At 41.4% G+C, this 17907-nt stretch overlaps 1 protein-coding gene across 6 annotated transcripts in view; it reads left to right on the top strand.

Moving 5' to 3' along the window:
* The window catches only part of LOC147135329 (putative E3 ubiquitin-protein ligase HERC1), a 56214-nt gene that overhangs the window by 14597 nt on the left and 23710 nt on the right, over nt 1–17907 (top strand). For 2 of the 6 annotated variants that reach the window (XM_086053066.1, XM_086053071.1), the window contains 26 exons: nt 530–662; nt 917–1120; nt 1197–1400; nt 2040–2213; nt 2565–2679; nt 3137–3254; nt 3329–3515; nt 4048–4351; nt 4428–4461; nt 4534–4579; nt 5456–5694; nt 6407–6592; nt 6672–6792; nt 7934–8174; nt 8238–8407; nt 10031–10183; nt 10264–10373; nt 10955–11050; nt 11799–11966; nt 12337–12576; nt 12672–12755; nt 13246–13471; nt 13551–13833; nt 14987–15690; nt 16475–16688; nt 16986–17155. In XM_086053066.1, the coding sequence (XP_085909192.1) occupies nt 530–662; nt 917–1120; nt 1197–1400; nt 2040–2213; nt 2565–2679; nt 3137–3254; nt 3329–3515; nt 4048–4351; nt 4428–4461; nt 4534–4579; nt 5456–5694; nt 6407–6592; nt 6672–6792; nt 7934–8174; nt 8238–8407; nt 10031–10183; nt 10264–10373; nt 10955–11050; nt 11799–11966; nt 12337–12576; nt 12672–12755; nt 13246–13471; nt 13551–13833; nt 14987–15690; nt 16475–16688; nt 16986–17155 (4924 nt within the window). The remainder of the gene's footprint in view (nt 1–529; nt 663–916; nt 1121–1196; nt 1401–2039; nt 2214–2564; nt 2680–3136; nt 3255–3328; nt 3516–4047; nt 4352–4427; nt 4462–4533; nt 4580–5455; nt 5695–6406; nt 6593–6671; nt 6793–7933; nt 8175–8237; nt 8408–10030; nt 10184–10263; nt 10374–10954; nt 11051–11798; nt 11967–12336; nt 12577–12671; nt 12756–13245; nt 13472–13550; nt 13834–14986; nt 15691–16474; nt 16689–16985; nt 17156–17907) is intronic. The other 4 variants (XM_086053067.1, XM_086053070.1, XM_086053068.1 and 1 more) reach the window with 4 other exon arrangements.

Genomic DNA, 17907 nt, shown 5'->3' with positions numbered 1-17907 from the left:
TTTTTTTTTTAAATTGGAAAAATGTGACCTAATTCTTGTAATTGCATGTATTTGTAGGGGGTGATCAGTAATTTATTCTGGATTTTTTTCCCTGGGAAAAAACAAATCATCAATCGGTCTCATAGCTTTACATTATTTCTCTTCCCAAAATATGACACTATTTTTAATAAATTTTTTTTTCCTATGAATAATTAGACTACATGTAAAATTAATGACATTTCACAATTACAATTTTATTCTCATAGTATATATTATTTTCATACTGTTAGTCCTTTGTAATCTTGCTCCAAACCCTCCTCGTGTTTATTTCATGTTAACAGCTAGCAAACTAATAACGCCTTGTCCTAATTCCTGCCATGTAGTGAAATCTAGTATGTCTTCAACATTGAGTAGGATGTTACTGATGACTGATGAGATTTCCCATCATTTTTTAAGAATCATGCCCTGTTTCTACTGTATATTGGGACAACCCAACAGTTGGCTTGATGGCGCACGTACGTTTACGCCCATTGTTCTCACTGCCTTTTAGGACGACAGCAGTGTAAAATTACTTGGTGAGCATCTTCACTTGATGTTCTCATGCGCCGCAGAGACGCTTAGAAGATCAACCAAGCTGTTGAAGGACAGCTTCATGGACATGCAGATGATGAAGAAGCTGCACAGTAAGAATACACCTTAAGCCATTTGGAGGAAATCCATCCATCCATCCATTATCGAAACCACTTTTTCTCATTTGGGTGTCGGGCATTTGAATGGAATGAGATGTAATTTAATTTAAAAATTGTGCAATTTTTGGGCAATTTAAAACCATACCCAGGTGTCTTAAAACGTTTCTGACATTTTTGTTCATTTTCTATAAAATGTTCTCTCTTATGGTCCATTCTTATTCAACCTTCCCCCATTCTCTGTTGTCCAGAGGTGTTGTACAACTCCATGGCGGGCAGCCTGCTGTGTCAGGTCATGTACTCACTTCTGCTGCTGCCCCTCAGCACGGTCCAGCCTCTGCTTAGCCATTTGTTGGACTTGCTGGAGGACCTGGACAATTTCAACCGGTTGCTGCCGGAGACCGCCCTGCTTGAGCAGCAGGAGCTGGAGGTAGAGGCCTCAACACTCCCCTCAGGTCTGTGGTGTTTGCGTTGATATGCTGTACAATAGATTAAGTTATCACCTATGCTGACCAGTGGCATATCACCTAGATAAAAGTGAATACCCGGAGGAAGAGGAGGAGTTCACATGGCTTTGGCTGTTGGATCTGGAGCGCTCTGTAGCATTAGCAGTCGGACGCTGCCTTGGTGGGATGATGCAAGGCCTGCCGCCCTCCCCCCAAGAAAGAACCTCAGAGTTCTGGCTATCCAATGCGCTCCTCCGGAATGGCCTTGCGATGGACTATGAGGAGCTTGGTAGGCTAAATGTTATTAATCATAGATTTAAAAAAAAAAAACATTAAAAGTTGTACGAAAAAATATATATTTTTTGAAAATGGTGTGGTATACATTTAATAAAGTTATGTTTTGAAAAAAAACTTTTCAGAAAAATTCGGAAAGAAACTATTTCAAAATTTAGGTTTTTTTTCCAATCGGGAAAAACATCTGAATATTATGCCAATGAAGTCTTTAAAGGAGAATTCAAGGCAAAAGACATCTTTGCAATCCTATGCTATATGTGCCTCCACTAGTCTGAGTCAGGGGGCATCTCACAGCTCACCGGTGACATTCGCAATGCAAGCCTGAGGGTAGTTGTCAACAGTTCAGTCAACAACATAGGGTGGTATAAAACCAAATTCCCAGCTCCCGTGGATTGGATCTTCTTATGGTAATTCTTATTCCACAAATGCAATATTAATCAGAATATTATGTTTAGGCTAGTGGGGGTCCATAGAACATATCATTGCAAAGAAAATGTTTGCCTTGAGTTCCCCTTCCCCCAAAAATGCATAATATTAAAATAACAGTTTAATAACACCAATAAAATCACATTGTTTTCAAGAACAATGGTGTAATTTACTACTCCTTCGTGTCATGTTGATGTTTGTCCTCCAGATTCCAGCATGGCCTGGCTTACTGAGGCGGTGCTGTTGCGCGGCAGCGATTCAAGGCTGTCCGAGCTGAACCTGAACCAGGAATCTCTGATGTTACTCGAGGTGGCGCTGGGATCCTCCAGAGGACCCGCTGGGTGCCTACTGCAGAAAATGGAGGAGTACGCTCTTGGCAGAGGTACAATGTTGTGTCTCATTTTATCCTGACTTTGTGGCAATGACACATGGTAGGACATTTCATCACAACGTCACACGTACTTCCAGGTGGCAAAAACCGGAGCAGGCTCCAACATTTTAAAACATCCACTCGATTTATCCCCCTCACTCACAGTTTTTGATGGGTTAAATTAGAATTGCTTGAGGAAGAAAATAAATTAAGAGAAATAATAATCATTCGATGTATATCTGGATGAACAGTTCTCATTTTAATTCATGTCAGTCATAGCCGAGTATTTTTCTGCCACCTGGAAGTATCCTGGCACCTATTGTTTAAAAACAATGTAAAATGGTCTTTGTTGTGTGAGAGCAGAGTGGGAGAGTGGAGGATCTTCATGCGATGGTTTGCTGGAGGCCGTCTGTCGCTGCAGCTTGGCAGCACTTCTGAAGCACACAGGGATACCAGATAAAGCCTGCTGGCAGGACAGGTCAGAAACACAATGTCCTAATATTGCATTGGACATCGTATGTATGAAATGCTTTAAAAAGAGCTTCGGTTGTAATGAGAGTTTAAAGTATATTTCAATCACGAGGAACATATATCCTCTACACACACACACACACACACACACACATATAGATAGATAGATAGATAGATAGATAGATAGATAGATGTAAAATATAAATGTGTATGTATATACAGCATATGTGTCTATATATGTATATACATATGTATGTATGTGTGTGTGTGTATATACATATGTATGTGTGTGTGTATATATATATATGTATATATATATATATATATATATATGTGTATATATATATATGTATATGTGTATATATCTATATCTATTTATATTTATATTTATATTTATATTTATATTTATATTTATATTTATATCTATGGATGGACAGAAATGCTAATGATCTGTTGTCTTTCAGATATGAGCCCTGCAAGAAGCTGTTAGATGTCTTTGAAAGTGTCTATAAAATCAGAATATCTCTGTTGGCCCACAAAAACTCTCCGAGGACTTTGCAGGTGCTCGCCACTGCCAAACAGGTACCACCACTTGGATGAATACAATTATTATCCTGAACGAATACATTTAATGTTGTTGTTTTGGGTGTTGGCAGACCTCTCAGTGTCACAGTCCTCCGTCAGAGGAGCCAGGAGCTCCTGTTGTGAAAGAAAGCGAGCGGTTGTCTGTAGGTCAATGCAGCCGGGAGGTGCAGGTGCCGCCGCCCCCTGAAGCCAACCACAACCAAGACCATGATGACGCAGTGGAGGAATCATTGGGAAGTAATCGCATAGATCTTACAGGTCAGAGAAACAGAGCTCAGATCCCATTTGTGAGCCTTAAGCACATTAGTCTACTCTGGGTTGTGAACCAGACCAGTGCCCGCATGGGTCAGCCAGATCAACAACCTGTGCAAGAGGAACCGTCTCCCTGATATTCTTGATAGTCTATAATTGGGCTCCATAGTGTTCACATTGTTCTGTATCTCAGGCCCCTTGATGTTTTAAGCTTGATCTGGACATTAGGGTGGATTTTCCTCGATGCCTATCGTTCTCACCCCCAATCTGTCTCCCTAAAGCTGAAATAACAGACTGGACTCCCCATGATGCTGCCAATGTTGGGTCCTTAAATTGGGTCCCTCATTGCTTACAGTTTTGGTAAACCCCAAGGTGCTTGGCATGTTAAGCTTGAGCTGAACATTTGGGTGGATGTCCCAGGGGACTCACCCATGCCATCCAACCTTACCTTTTTGTGTTCTGGTTTCTTGTACAACTTTTGACTGATAGTATTTGTCGAATTTTAGATTTAATCACAACAACATTCCTGTCTGCACAGAAGTCCTGGAATCCTTCATGGCAACACGCGAGGCCATGCAGGTGCAGCAGAACATGACGGTGTACGAGTCCTTCGGGACTTCCACGCTGCCCGGCACCCTGGAGAGCCCAGTCAGCCCTCACAGAGATCTTGATCCCAGACAGCAGTGGGACAAACGGAGAGAGTTGGAGGAGGACAACTTGCCTTTCCCCGCCGCCTGCCGTCTACTCGTCTCCCGCTGCCTCTTCCTACTCCTGGGGGTCCACCCTGCCTGGGCAGAACCCAGTGAGAGGGAAGAGAGTCAGGCATCCAATGCTAGCACCAGGTCAAATCTGTTTTAATGATTAATTTGTTTTAAATGCCGTTTTCTAACGCTATCTTCTTGTTAATCAACATTCCAGGGCAGCTACACAGTCTTTTGGTCCCAGACAGCAGGTAGATGTATTTTTTTTCCAAGTTAAATTATTGTTTGACTCCTCTCATAACACCTCGTGATTTTTCATTCAGTCTGACCAATCAAAGACCTCCTTGGGATCATACAAGAATAAAATGGGTAAGTATGTTTTAATCCATAGTTAGTTAAAATTGTTAACTTCATAGCTAGCAAGTTGATTAGCAAGCCAGTAAGTCAGTTAACTAGTAACTACCACTACCCCCCTATTTAAGGCTTTGTTGAAGACACGATAATTGTCAGATTGATCGACATCCATTGATTAAAGACGCTGCAACACTATCACTTGAAACCCCTCTCTCTTCGGCCTCTGACCACCAAATCAGCATTAAAGTGTGAGCATCTTTGACCTGGTACATGTAGATTACGGAGCATTACATGACTTTGGACCAAGAAAAATGTACAATTATCAAGTCTCTCCCGCTCGACTGTGAAGTGAACTGCTTTGTGTCATGGTTGTAAAGTGTCCTGTCACAGTAGATGGTGAAGCCATTGTTAAATCCTTTTCCATATTACTAGCGGTATGTGCTGCACTTGGGTTCCTTTCTCCTCTCTCTTGAAAACCTGTGGAGGGTGCCGATGAGAGTGCTGAGATGAGGATCCAGGTTGCTGGATGATTTAGAGACATTGTGCAAAGAAGAATAGTCAAAGATCCTTCTTTCTGTATTCTCCCATATTGTGAAATATTATTGGAGATGATTAGGTGTTGTTTTGTTGGCAAAAAGGAGTCGTACTCTTAACATCAGGGGTGCTAATAATTGTGGCGTAAATAATTATTTCTTAATGTGGGATCTTTTCCCCACTGAATAGATCCACTTGAATTCAAGCTTGGATTTTCCTCTTTTTTTTAATTTTGGTGCTATATTATTTCGAAAAAAAAAGATTTTATTAGAAGCTAAACAAAACATTTTAACCAAGGGTGACAATAATTATGAAATATCATCTGAAAAACTGATAGTTTTTTTTTTTTCTCCTCAGGCTTGCCTCTCTGCTCTTTGGATGTCATGAAAGACGCTTGGGATCGCCTGCGTCAGTGCATCAGCCCGACCTCCCCGGCCACCGCCCACTTCGGTGACAACACCCAACTGATCCTGGACCAGGCTCTCCAGTTTGTGTGCGGCAACATGCTCCAGTTGACAGTGCCCACCCAGGCTTGCCTTGAGGCTGATCCCAAAGCTATAGCCTTTGCCATCCTCCAGCAGCAACAGAGGGCTGAGGTATATACAGTTAAATCCTACCTATTCACAAATTCACCTATTTGCGTTTTTAACACAAGGTCACCTCACACCTAAAGGTGACAGTAACCGAGATTTAGGATTTGTTTTTGTTTTTGTTTATCATATCATATTTGTATAAATTAATGTTATACATGTATTTGACTTTTATACAAATACACTAGAAAACAATTTTTTGTAACAAATTCAGGTTCAAACAATCAGGCTCATTAAGTGAAGCATTCACAGGATATCCGTTAACCTGTTTTTCGGGTTTGTTAAACGTGATGTTCCACATATACCGATTTCATGAAACGGTTTGCCTTTTGCTGCCACAAAATGGCAGCAAAGCCCTCCTTTTCACTCAAGACAGGGTTATGGACTAAAGAAAGCGCTTCACCTCACTTCAGCATAGTTTCTTGGCACCAAGATGCCACAGGATGGTGCCAAAGCAATCATTTTATATTAGACAGGGCTTTGGCCTTAGCTCAAGGATAGGTTCTCCTAAAAATAGGTGAATTCCCAAATTGTTAAATGTGAATATGTGGACTAAGATTTTGTAGAATATTACTGTATACATTTATGTGTATACTACTAACTTTTTAAAATTCAGTCCTAAGCCTCCCTGTAGCAGGAGTTCACTGTATATTTTTTTCAACTATCATTTGTGCTGGTTTTGAAGGCAGCTCAATCTTCATGTGTCTGCTTTCTTTAGATGCGCCTGGAAGCCTTCCGTCAGATGTCATCCTTCATGTGCAAGATGGAGGAAAAGAGCTGCTATCCACATTTTCCTACATTGTTGCAGTCGGTGCAGCTCCAGTTCCTGTCTGGCTGCTTTGCCTTGGGAACGCAAATCATGACCTCCCACACAGGGGCTTATTACGAGATGCGCCATTACACGGTATATATGTGGTGGTCACACTGAAGTCACCATTGTTTGCATGTCACTACTGAATTAATAATGCATTTTCTCCATCCAGGCTGGCACCCAATCAGCTACTTTTGACAAGCAAAGGGAGTTGCAATGTGCAGCGCATGCTTTCTACCAGCAAGTTGTGCACGTCCTCAGACAGAGGGTCCTGCTTGAAAGAAAACATCCAGGTTTGTTACCTTCCCCTTAAAGGAGAAGTCAACCACCAAATGTTCTTTACAATAATATGCTCGATGCACACCCACCAGTCTAAACGCGGCATTCTGATTAGTATTTGTTTGTGGAATTTGAACTACCGTAAGTAGCAAAATGCACCTGTTTTTTTCCATCTCAGCTGGCGGCCATTTTCGTTCGTTCGTGAGCTATGATTGGTTGTTACCAGAGCCCTGAGCACCTGTGATGTCATTTTTAGCAAGTGGCAAAATGGCTGCCGCCAGAAATGGATAAAACTAGGTGGATTTTGCTGCTTAATTCATATTACACAAACACAACATTGATCAGAATGCCGTGTTTAGACAATTAGGGGTGCATAGAATATCTTATATTATTAACTTATATGTGTTATTTCTTCATATAAAACTTCTGGTATACTCACCGCTAAAGTAGAAGCTTTGCCTCAATTAATAGCCGGGTTCCTCATCCACTTGAGTTAGGTCACCTTAAATAAATGCCTCATTATTTTGTTTCTTAGAGATTTATCCTATTAATGATGCTGGTAATTATTCCACAAAAACAAAACAGTAATTCCCTGCATATTTGCAGCTCACTATTCATTAGTGGTGCAAATAAGTCATGGTTTGGATTGGTCACGAATTTTGCGTCACGGATTGGATCGTTTTTTCGGATCAGCAAAAAAAAAAAAAGATAAATAGAACTTTATCTTTATTTTATAAAGCGCTTTGCCCATAAAATAAATAAATAAATAAAATCAACTCCTAATGTCTCAAATGGCCGTTTAGGATTTAAGAACGCAACTTTTAACTTTTACTTAACTAGTTTTGTTTTTTTTTCATAATCAAAAAGACATCATAGTGTGTTGGAGAGTGCGTTACAAAGTAATCTAGGTCCACAATATTGAAAAAGAAGTTAAAAAAAATGTAAGCCAAAAAACAGTTGTTGAACTACCAGCAAGGCGTTTGTTGCTAATGCTAACAGCTAGCTGCTAGCCACTAACGCCGGAGATTTGTGCTGTATCATACAATGATGACGTAATTAACTAGTGATTTGTTAGTGTCCTAAATTGTTTGTGCTTTTTTATGTAGAATGTGTTTATTGTTGCTGGTCAGTAATATTGTCATTATCTGTCATTAGGTTCGTGCCAACACCTCCTGCTGGCCACCATGTTTGCACTGAACTTTAGCTACCAGCCGGTGGACCTGGTGCTAGTGGTCAAGCGTGGCATCCTGGAGCTGCTCTGTATGCTGACCGACAACAGTTGCGCCCTGATGAATCAGGGCTGGCTCGCCATTTCCACGTCAGGATGTCCCCTGCTGAGTAGCGCCGTCAAGCTGGCATGTACGCGCCTGCTGCAGATCCTTGCAGTCACTTCCAGGTGAGACTTAAAATTTTCTTTGAGGAAGGAGCTCGAGAGACCAAAACTGCGGTGTGCTTTCAGCTCCTGTGAGGATCTGCTCCCTCTTGAGATTTCCCACTCTCTCATGGAGGTAATGTGTCAGCATCTCCAAAACGTACTGCATGCATTCCATCAGCAACAAGTGGCAGAGACTGCAACAGCAGAGACAACCATGACTGAGGAAGCGGAGGAGGAAGCATTGAATTTAAAAGGTGTGGAAAATGTTGGTTATAGGATGTTTATATTACGATACTGGTGGCCAAGGCAGCCATGTTTTCCGGACACATAGCCGTGATATTTTTTTTCTTAGCTATACCAGGTTAGTTGTTGTTTGGTTGTTTGTTATTGTTAGAAAACCTGAACAAAAAAAAAAAGAACAACCTGGTTCGGATCCTAATAATTTCAATGACCTTCGTCCTACCTCTAACCTCACATTTCTTTCAAAAATCTTGGAAAAAGACCCAGCTCCATTCCCATCTTACCTCCAATAACCTCTACGAACAATTCCAGTCTGGTTTCCGCCCCCTCCACAGCACAGAAACAGCACTCATCAAGATCACCAACGACCTCCTGCTGGCAGCCGGCTCTGGCCTACTTACCATTCTCATCCTCCTCGATCTGACTGCAGCTTTTGATACAATTTCTCACACCATCCTAGACAGCACGCTCTCCTTTCAGTCACACATAAATAACATCACCCGATCTGCATACATTCACTTACATAACATTAATTGACTCCGTCCATCGCTCATCCCCCATACGACTGCCGTCCTTGTTCATAACCTTGTCACTTCCCACCTAGACTACTGCAACTCTCTTCTATATGGTCTCCCCCTCAAGTCACTACAGAAATTACAACTTCTTCAGAACTCTGCTGCTCGCATTATCACGAGTACCCCCATCACCCACCACATCACTACAGTTTTACAACAATTCCACTGGCTCCCTGTCCGGTACCGCATTCAATACAAAATACTGATCTGCACCTTCAAGGCCATAAACAATCTTGCTCCTCCATATATCTCGGATCTTCTTCGCATTGCTCCCCCAGATCTCTGTCCTGCCTCCACCTCTCCGTCCCTTCTGCTTGTCTGACCACCGTCGGGACAGAGCCTTCAGCCGCTCTGCCCCTCGTCTTTGAAACTCACTAGCACCTGACCTCCGTAACACAGACTTATTATCCCTCTTTAAAACTAGACTCAAAACACACTTATTCCGGACTACTTACTCACTTTAATGTTGCCCATATTATTTGATATTTTAATTTATGTTTTATGTTCTGTTAATATATTGTACTGATTTTAATTATGTTGTACAGTGACCTTGAGTGCCCTGAAAGGCGCCTATAAATAAAATGAATTATTATTATTATTAAAACTAGTTAGTTAGCTGATAGTTAACTAGATAATAGAAAGTTGGTTAGCTAGCTAATAAACTAATTTAGAAGTGTTAGCTGATTTGTTAGAGGCCAATTTAGGTATTAGCTAACTGCAGCAAATGTTACTTAGCCAAGATAATTTTTTTGGTAACTTAGTTGTCTAGTTAATTGGTTTATTAGTGATTTAGGTAACTTGCCAGTTGAGTAGACAACAAATTAATCAGTTAGCTAGTTGATTGCTTAGAAAGCTACTACTAGCTGACCATTAAGTACCTAATTGTAGCGCAAGCGCAACTTTCATCTGGGATTGTTTTGTAGTTAATTAAATTTTATAGGTTACAAAAAAATTGCTTCTTTCTTTTGATATCCATTAAAGTGTAACTTGGAGTCACTCTGTGTTTTACCTGTGAAACATTTTCAAATGCACATGTAATTTTTTTTATATGTTCTCTTGCAGCATCAGAAAGCAGCCGAGTGCTTGAATGTCAGCTTGCCGACTTCTTGGTATTCCTCAGGCGGGTGTTGTCTTCACGAGTGATGAAAACACTCTCCTCGTTCATCAAGTGGGTGGACCCACTCATGGCCATTATTTCCTCCAAGTGCTCTTTAGGTAATTATATTATACATGGAGACCAAATTACAATTGTGTTTTTATTACATACTGTATATACCTTATATATAAATTGACAGTTTGTTCACCAGGATCACCATGCTTCCAGAACCTTCGCACTAAGCTCTTGGCCTTCCATGTTTTGGAACGACTGTTGCCTGCTTGTTATGAGCCTGAACATGTTCAGAAGGTAGGACATTGGAAGTACTGTATGTCCTCATGTAATCATCATCGGATGACAGTTACTTACTCAACTGCAGATGGAATGGGACCTTTATACATGCAGTGAAGAAGAAAAAAAAACAGTGCTACTGCTATGGAAAAATATACAAAAACTAAGAAACGAGTTAGTTATGAGCTATACTGGTTGGTTTTTTAGCTAGTTGCTTGGGTAAGTAATTTGTTAGTTTTTTTTGATTGCTACTGTAGCCCCTTAGTTTGTTAGGTACATTATTTGTTAGCAAGTATTTCTAAACAAGTATGTTTGTGGTCATGAGGCTCGTCTTTAGTAACAGAAGCTGCCTTGTTTGTCTGAAAACTTTGTACTGTATATACTGCATTTTGTTTGTCTGCTCTATGAAACCCGTCTTCATCTTGTAAGGATAAAAGGCAAAAGAGAACTTTTGGTGTTTCTCAGCATTTATTACTATAATATAGGGAAAGGTACATATATCCTACATACAAGTAAACAATGTTCACGATCTTAGGTAGCATGAATTAGATGTTTTTTCAATTTTTATATTTTAATGCTTTTTATTTACTTTTTTGCAGATTGTCAAACAACTCTTTCAGCTGATGTCTGTTTACATGTGGGAAGAGCCCCTGGCCGACACGACCCATAAGGATACGATTGTAAAGGATTCCGAGGTAAATCTGTCAAAATTCTGGATCCAAGACAGTAACTCATTTAGAAGCTATTTGTGAACCCTTAATACGGTTATCTAATGGTTGGATGAAGTAGCAATCTTATAATACTATACGTAGTTATATTTTACCCTACGATATTGATAAACCAAGGTCAAAGGTTAATATCACAATGACTCGTATCGTACAGTATCATTATGCTGTGGTGCCGTCAAATGCTAAGCAAATGAGTAAATTAAAATGCCCCCTCATGAATTAGGAGTGTAATAATAAAATAAAATTTAAATATTAAATAATTTATGCTCATTTTGTTATTACATTTATAATTCATTTCATTATAATAAATTATCCAATTATATAAATAAATAAAATTGCATATATACAATTGCTTATTTTACTACTGTAGTATGCTTTCACTTGAGAAATTATATAATGAGATAAATAAATTAAAATGATTATTAACGCATTTTAGGAAAAATGCCTAATTGAATGCAACAGATAAAATTTGTATATTTTTAACAATATAATAATTCTTGCCCATTTTGAGCGTGTAATGAATCAAATTCTAACGTATTAACAAATCATTTAATGAATAAACATACTTTGCCCACCCCTCATGAGATTTGCTAATGTCTGATGTCTTAATGGTCGAACTACAAATTGGAGAACTTTGGGTGGTTTCGACTTTGGAGGTTCCACTGTTAAATGTCCAAATGTCCAAATCTGTGCTTTTGTTTTTTCCTTATGATAGAATCCCGGCAGCAAGGACGAATGTATTCCCATCGGAGATTTTTCTTTCGACCCGCATAAGATAACATGCTGCTCCCTGGAGAGCGGGAACATCCTCTCGCACGGCACCGGCGGAAAAGGTTATGGCCTGGCCACCACAGCAATCACCTCCGGATGTTTCATTTGGAAGGTACATACACCTACTGGGCCATCATTTGATCATTTGAATCAGGTGTGCTGGAGTAGGGAAATGGAAATGTCTCAAGGGCTGGACTTGGGCACCCCTGATCAAAGGCCAAATAGGGTTGTATTTTTTCCCCCATAATAAATAAAATTGAAACGAAGCTGCATTTTATTTACTGGACTTGTTTTTGTGAGATATTAAATGTGGCTTGATGAGCAGAAACATTTACCAGTAAGTGTAATCAGAATGCAAAAAAAATAAAATCAGAAATAAGGAAGGGGGAAAAATACTTTTCCATGGTGCTGTACATTGAAAATATACTGTATGTATTAAAAACATTTTGTGGTTGGCACCTGACTTTCCCCACCTCCCTCAGTTCCACATCGCCAAAGAACACCGAGGCAACGAGGGCACGTGCGTGGGTGTGTCACGCTGGCCCATACGCGATTACAACCACCACACCACCACCGATATGTGGTTGTATCGCGCTTACAGCGGCAACCTGTATCATGGCGGCGAGCTGGTCCGCACGCTCCCGTCCTTCACCCAGGGCGACACCATCACCTGCATTCTGGACATGGAGGCTCACACTGTGTCGTTCGCTAAAAATGACAAGGTCTGCTCATGGATTATTTTTGCATCACACCGGTTTATTGATAAACATTTTCTAGTTAATTTTTTTTTGTCTGTATGCCTGTATATTTATGCCAGGAGCCAAAGTTGGCATTTGAAGGTGTGGTTGCCTCCGAGCTGTACCCTTGTGTGTTATTTTACAGCAGCAATCCAGGAGAGAAGGTACGTAAGGTTTCTTAAGCTTTTATTCACTGATTAAAATATTTTTTGGAATGATGGTACCATTAAACTTTTAATTTTAGATGGATTACAAATTAAATGAGCAAATCAAGACTTTTTGACAGATTTGACTGGATAGCACTAATATGATATTTTTATATACATTTGTACACATTTACTAATATAAACATTTTAACAATTGCGTTTTCTCAAACTGTAGCCATGATTTGTTAGCCTGAACCCTAACTGTGCAGTCATTTTCAGTTACAGCGAGTGGCAAAATGCCCCCTGGCATGCTGACATGGACAAAAGGGTGCATTTTACTGCTTAAATCATATCCCACAAATGCAATGTTAATAAGAATACCGTGTTTTGACTAGTGGAGGCACATACAACATATTGTAAAGACATTTTTGGCTTGACTTCCCCTTTAAATTGTGCCGATCAGCAGCATATTAAAGATAGATAAAGCAGACTAATCCATTCCTAACAGGTGACACTGGGGGACCTCCAGATGCGAGGCATGCCCAGTAACTTGCTACCTGGCGAGCCGCTGTGCAGCCCGCAGAGCACTGCCCTCATTGAGTCCACGGTGCAGCTCTTACGCCGGCTCCACCGGTGCGATCAGTGGATGCCGCACATCAACCAGTACATCCATGCCAGCTTGGAGCTCATTGGACCCATGCTGAAGGAGGACCACTTGGGACGCTTTGCCCCAGGTCGGTTAACTTACAAGCCCGACTCATGGAGCCTTTTGGTCAGGTTTAAGCACTTTCATTGTAAGTTTTTTTCTCATAGCACTTGCATCCACAGGCCTCGATTCAGCTTCCGAGCAAAATGACAGTGAAAAGGATCCAGCCGAAGACCCTCATCGAAGCCTCTTATCTGAGTCCAAGCTAGCTGCCTTGTGCACTGAAGTGTGGCCCATACTGGCGTTGATCGGCGGCGTGGATGGCGGTCTCCGGGCTGGAGGCTTGTGTGTACACAAGCCCAGTGGGCGCAGGGCCGTCCTGCTGGGGGTCCTGAAAGAGAGGAGCTCTCTGGCCAAGCTGCAGTGGGAGGAGGCCGACCTCTCGATCAGGTATGCCAAATAAAAGTTTATAACAGGGATGGGCACAGAAGAAATTTGAAAATTATAACCCAAAAAGTAAAAACAATCCCCCCCAAAATTACATTCGTACAATTCTGTAACTCTCAAAAGAAAACAAGTAGGGAAGAAAGGCAGCAGAACCTGAAGCACTGAGCTAACTGTTTTTACATTCAAACGCACAAGGCTAGCGATTCTTTATGAGAAATTTGAACTTGAAGCTAAAAACGTCTGTTAAATTTTCTTGCCTGGGAACCGCACTCCATTCACGCTTCACCAGAGTGTGCTGTAACTGTCTATGCAAATGCAATCTTTAATCATTGTTACATTATACATTTTTGATGCAAAAACACGGAAAAGAAAGGTAGTAGCCTACTAGTAATAACTGAGGAGGAGGTTAACATCAACAGATATCAGCCTGCTGATTCTTTTTGAGAAAAATGAACATGTCGGCGCGAAAGCAGCAAGTCTTTGAACTGATAACATCCACTTAATTTGCTAGCTAGGTACCCTCAGTCCATTCACTTAGCATCAGTTTGGGATATAGCTATTCACGGCAAAACAAATATTTATAAGGTAAAGAAGAAAGGTATTGACACCTGAGGTTCTGAGCTAAAATCCTTCACATTAAACAACACACAAACAGTAAGTGTTATTTTTGGGTTCAAAATGGTGCTCGACCAAACCGATTTTATTGAGAGATGAGACCTCATGCAAAAGCTACAAACACAAAAACACAAACTAATTGTTGCTAGACTGGGAAGATCACTGCATAAAATTTGCTCCAGTCTGGACGGCAACTACTGTATGTACAATATGATTGCAAAGTTATTTTTTTGTTTCACATTTGACTCAATTTCTACACCACCGGACATTAGCAGAAAAATTCTGAAATTCTTTCTCGATTTCTAAAGCCCATCTCTATTATTTCAATGATTTTGCTTAAATGTGTCATCAACTTTTATAACGCTTGTCTTGTGACTATTCTATTTAATTCTTTTCTGTTTTTCCTCCCCTTGATCTTACTAATTTTCTTCTCCTTCTTCATTCGTAAATCCACTAATCCATCCTGGTCTCGCTCGCTGTCTGTGGCTTCGTGCCAACCCATCCCTGAATAACTAAGCTCCGTGAATTCTTGGTCACCCAGCGACACGCCCATCGCCTCGCTTGAGCCCTGCGACACAACCTGCTTTGATGTGGCGCGATTGGGAGGCCTCAAACCGACGGTGCTGCTGGATCTGATTTACCTGATGGGGTTGCTGGAAGAACGCGGCTTGCTCGGGGCTCGTGCGGCAGCTGCTGGGAAATTGTCGCAGGATAGCCTGGCAGAGGGCGAGATCCAGTACTGCCTGGATGAGGTAGATGATCTCACATTTTTAGCAGAAGAGGACTGGAAGAAGTTTGAAGAGGATGCAAAGGCGTCCGCCAAAGATACTGTTAAGATCCAAGAGGAGGCAACCAGACCGCCGCAAACGTCTCAAATCAAAATAAACGCCCTCGCCTTGGAGCTCAGAGCTGTCAAAGTCTCCTACCTGCTTACCGGCGCCCTGAAATCCCTCGCTGTCATTTTCAGCTGCGAGAAGTTGTCACATTTGCTCTCCGGGCCCAAGCCGAATTCCACCTTGTCGAGTCCCAGCTCTGACCAGAACAAAGACGCTGGAAGTGGTGATGAGCAATGGGACGAGAGCGCCGAGCTGAGGTCCGTGCTGCAGTACGTTGTGCAGAGCATGGTCAAGTGGGCCGTCCGACCCTGTCCCATAAAGCAGAGAGTGTCTCTGGCAAACCTGGAAAGGGCTCAAATCATGATCTACAAAGGCGCACTGAGTCGACTACAGGATAAAGAACGCAAAGGTACCTCGATCCGCTTGACCTTGCGCACCTTTCTCCCACTATAACTTGGCAGCTATGCTTGGTGAAAATCCGCCATTTTCAAGCAAAAGCCTTATTACATTGAGTCACAATTATGTCAAAGACAAAATGTTTGCAGAGCTGCAGTGTTAGCGCAGATTAGCATTAGCAAACAGTGCTAGCAGCATCAGCTAATGATAATTGGCACACTCCAAAGTTTGGCAAAGTTGTCTACCTGGGGGCAGCTGATATTTGTGTTGATCGGCACAGAAATTAGAGTCATTCGGTGGTTTGATGATGAAGCGCTGCCTGCATGAGTGAAAATACAATCAATGCTTTCTTCGCTCACTTTTTTCCTTCACACTCTGTGCCAGTAGTATGCACTTGCCTCGTTGAAACCCCTTAACTCCACCAACTGTCGTCATGATAACGAAACACATTCCTGGAATTGACAGCAGGGGCCGAGGTGGGAAGTAGCTGAATTGCATTAAATAGGACCATCCCCACCTTAGTTCACTTTGGCAAAAAAAAAAAAAAAACTGGGTATAATATGAGCTCTAAGTATTGATTATATGGGTATTTTGATGGGAGCATGTCACAGACATGTTATTGGTACAGCTGGGACCTGTTTTAATTAAATGTGGGAAAAATACATCTGCTTTAAAGAATCTTGCTGGTGATTGAACTCATCCTTGAGATTTGATCCAACAGCTGTATCTCCATTGACTCTTTTGTCTTTTTCGAGTATTTTCAGTAAATGCCATAAGCTTGTCTGTCCCCCCCCCAGAATCGGGCCACCACTCCACCTCTCAGCCTATTTCCAAGTCCTCCAGCTCCATCTCTTTGTACAGCGTCGGATCGGAAGGCACAGCCATTTTCGGCCAGTCCAACCGTGCCTCCGCATCTTCGTCCAACACAGAGCTGGCCTCGTCTCTCCCGACCAACTTGCAGGCGGACGGTCTTGATCAATTTAACCCTTTCCTACCTATAAGCCTCCTTCAGTGAGTATTAGGATTGGGGATTCAAAGGGTAACTTGCGATATGGTCTGATAGCGATACTTTGCTTTTGTAAATTATATTACAAAATAGCAATTGTGAGATCATCAATATGGAATACCAGTATGTAACTGAAAACAAACATCACACTTTTCTTCTACAGCACTAGTGGTACACGTACCACGCTTTAAGAATCCATCAAGGGGGAAAATGATAAATTGTGATGTTTCTCTAAATGGAATAACTAAAAAAGGAAAACTTCTTGTGGCGTATGTGGCATATTTTATTTTGGTTAATTTCAGACACATGGTGCTGACTCGCTTCCCCACGCTCACCGGACTGGTTAGCACTCCGCCTGTGCTGCATCCCTGCTTCAGCCTGGCCAGTTCGGCTTCATGCGATGCCTTCACAGAGCAGCAGACCAGCTTCATGGAACCCGGCCCGTGTAGCACGCAGGCCCGAAGCAGCCTTGGTAAGAACAAGTGAAAAATCCCTTTTTACACTGCCTGTAAAAGCCATCTTTTTTGCTGGCACCAACACATAATGGGGGACGAAGTTGCCACAGAAATGTAGTACCAGGAAGGTGGTATCAGATCTGAAGCAGAGGGACTTTTTTCAGAATTTTCTAATATTGACGATATGTGTGAAAAGTACCAAAAAGGAATGGGGGCTAGTGTTCAAGCCCCTTTTATTCTGCCTGCAAAACCCTGTTTTCCCCACCCTTTTTCTAAGTTTCTATTCTACAGAAAATGAATGGTATCAACACTTACTAAGATTAGAAAGTCGACCCGGCAGTTGCCCGGCTTTTTACAAACAAAATCAGAATTAACAGAGGTGGGATGGTGCATGTGTGTAAAGCGCGTTTTACACTGCCTGTAAAGGCATCTCTGTGTTTATGCCTTTTTTCAGTGTCACTGTTCCATTCTACCCATGGTGTTGTTTTGAACGACACTTGACAAGTCAGATTTGGCATTGCTATAAATGTATTTTCAGTATGTTTGTACCTCAAAAATAGCATGTTTTTTGTCACATTAGGCCACGTTTTTGACATCACAACAATCTTATGAATGCAAGCCAACACAGTTTGTGCTTTTGTATGACGCCATCATTTTCTTTATCACGTTTATCCGTATAGTATGTTAAGTCACAAACACTTCCCTAAATGAAGCTTTAGGGTTGTTTTTCAGTTTTTTTGCATATGTGCACTTTTCCTTTTCTCCCTCA

Source organism: Filicampus tigris, chromosome 15, assembly GCF_054856515.1.
Source record: "Filicampus tigris isolate MCC_2025a chromosome 15, RoL_Ftig_1.0, whole genome shotgun sequence".
NCBI classification, from domain to species: domain Eukaryota; kingdom Metazoa; phylum Chordata; class Actinopteri; order Syngnathiformes; family Syngnathidae; genus Filicampus; species Filicampus tigris.
This window is presented reverse-complemented; position numbering and strand designations above follow the sequence as displayed.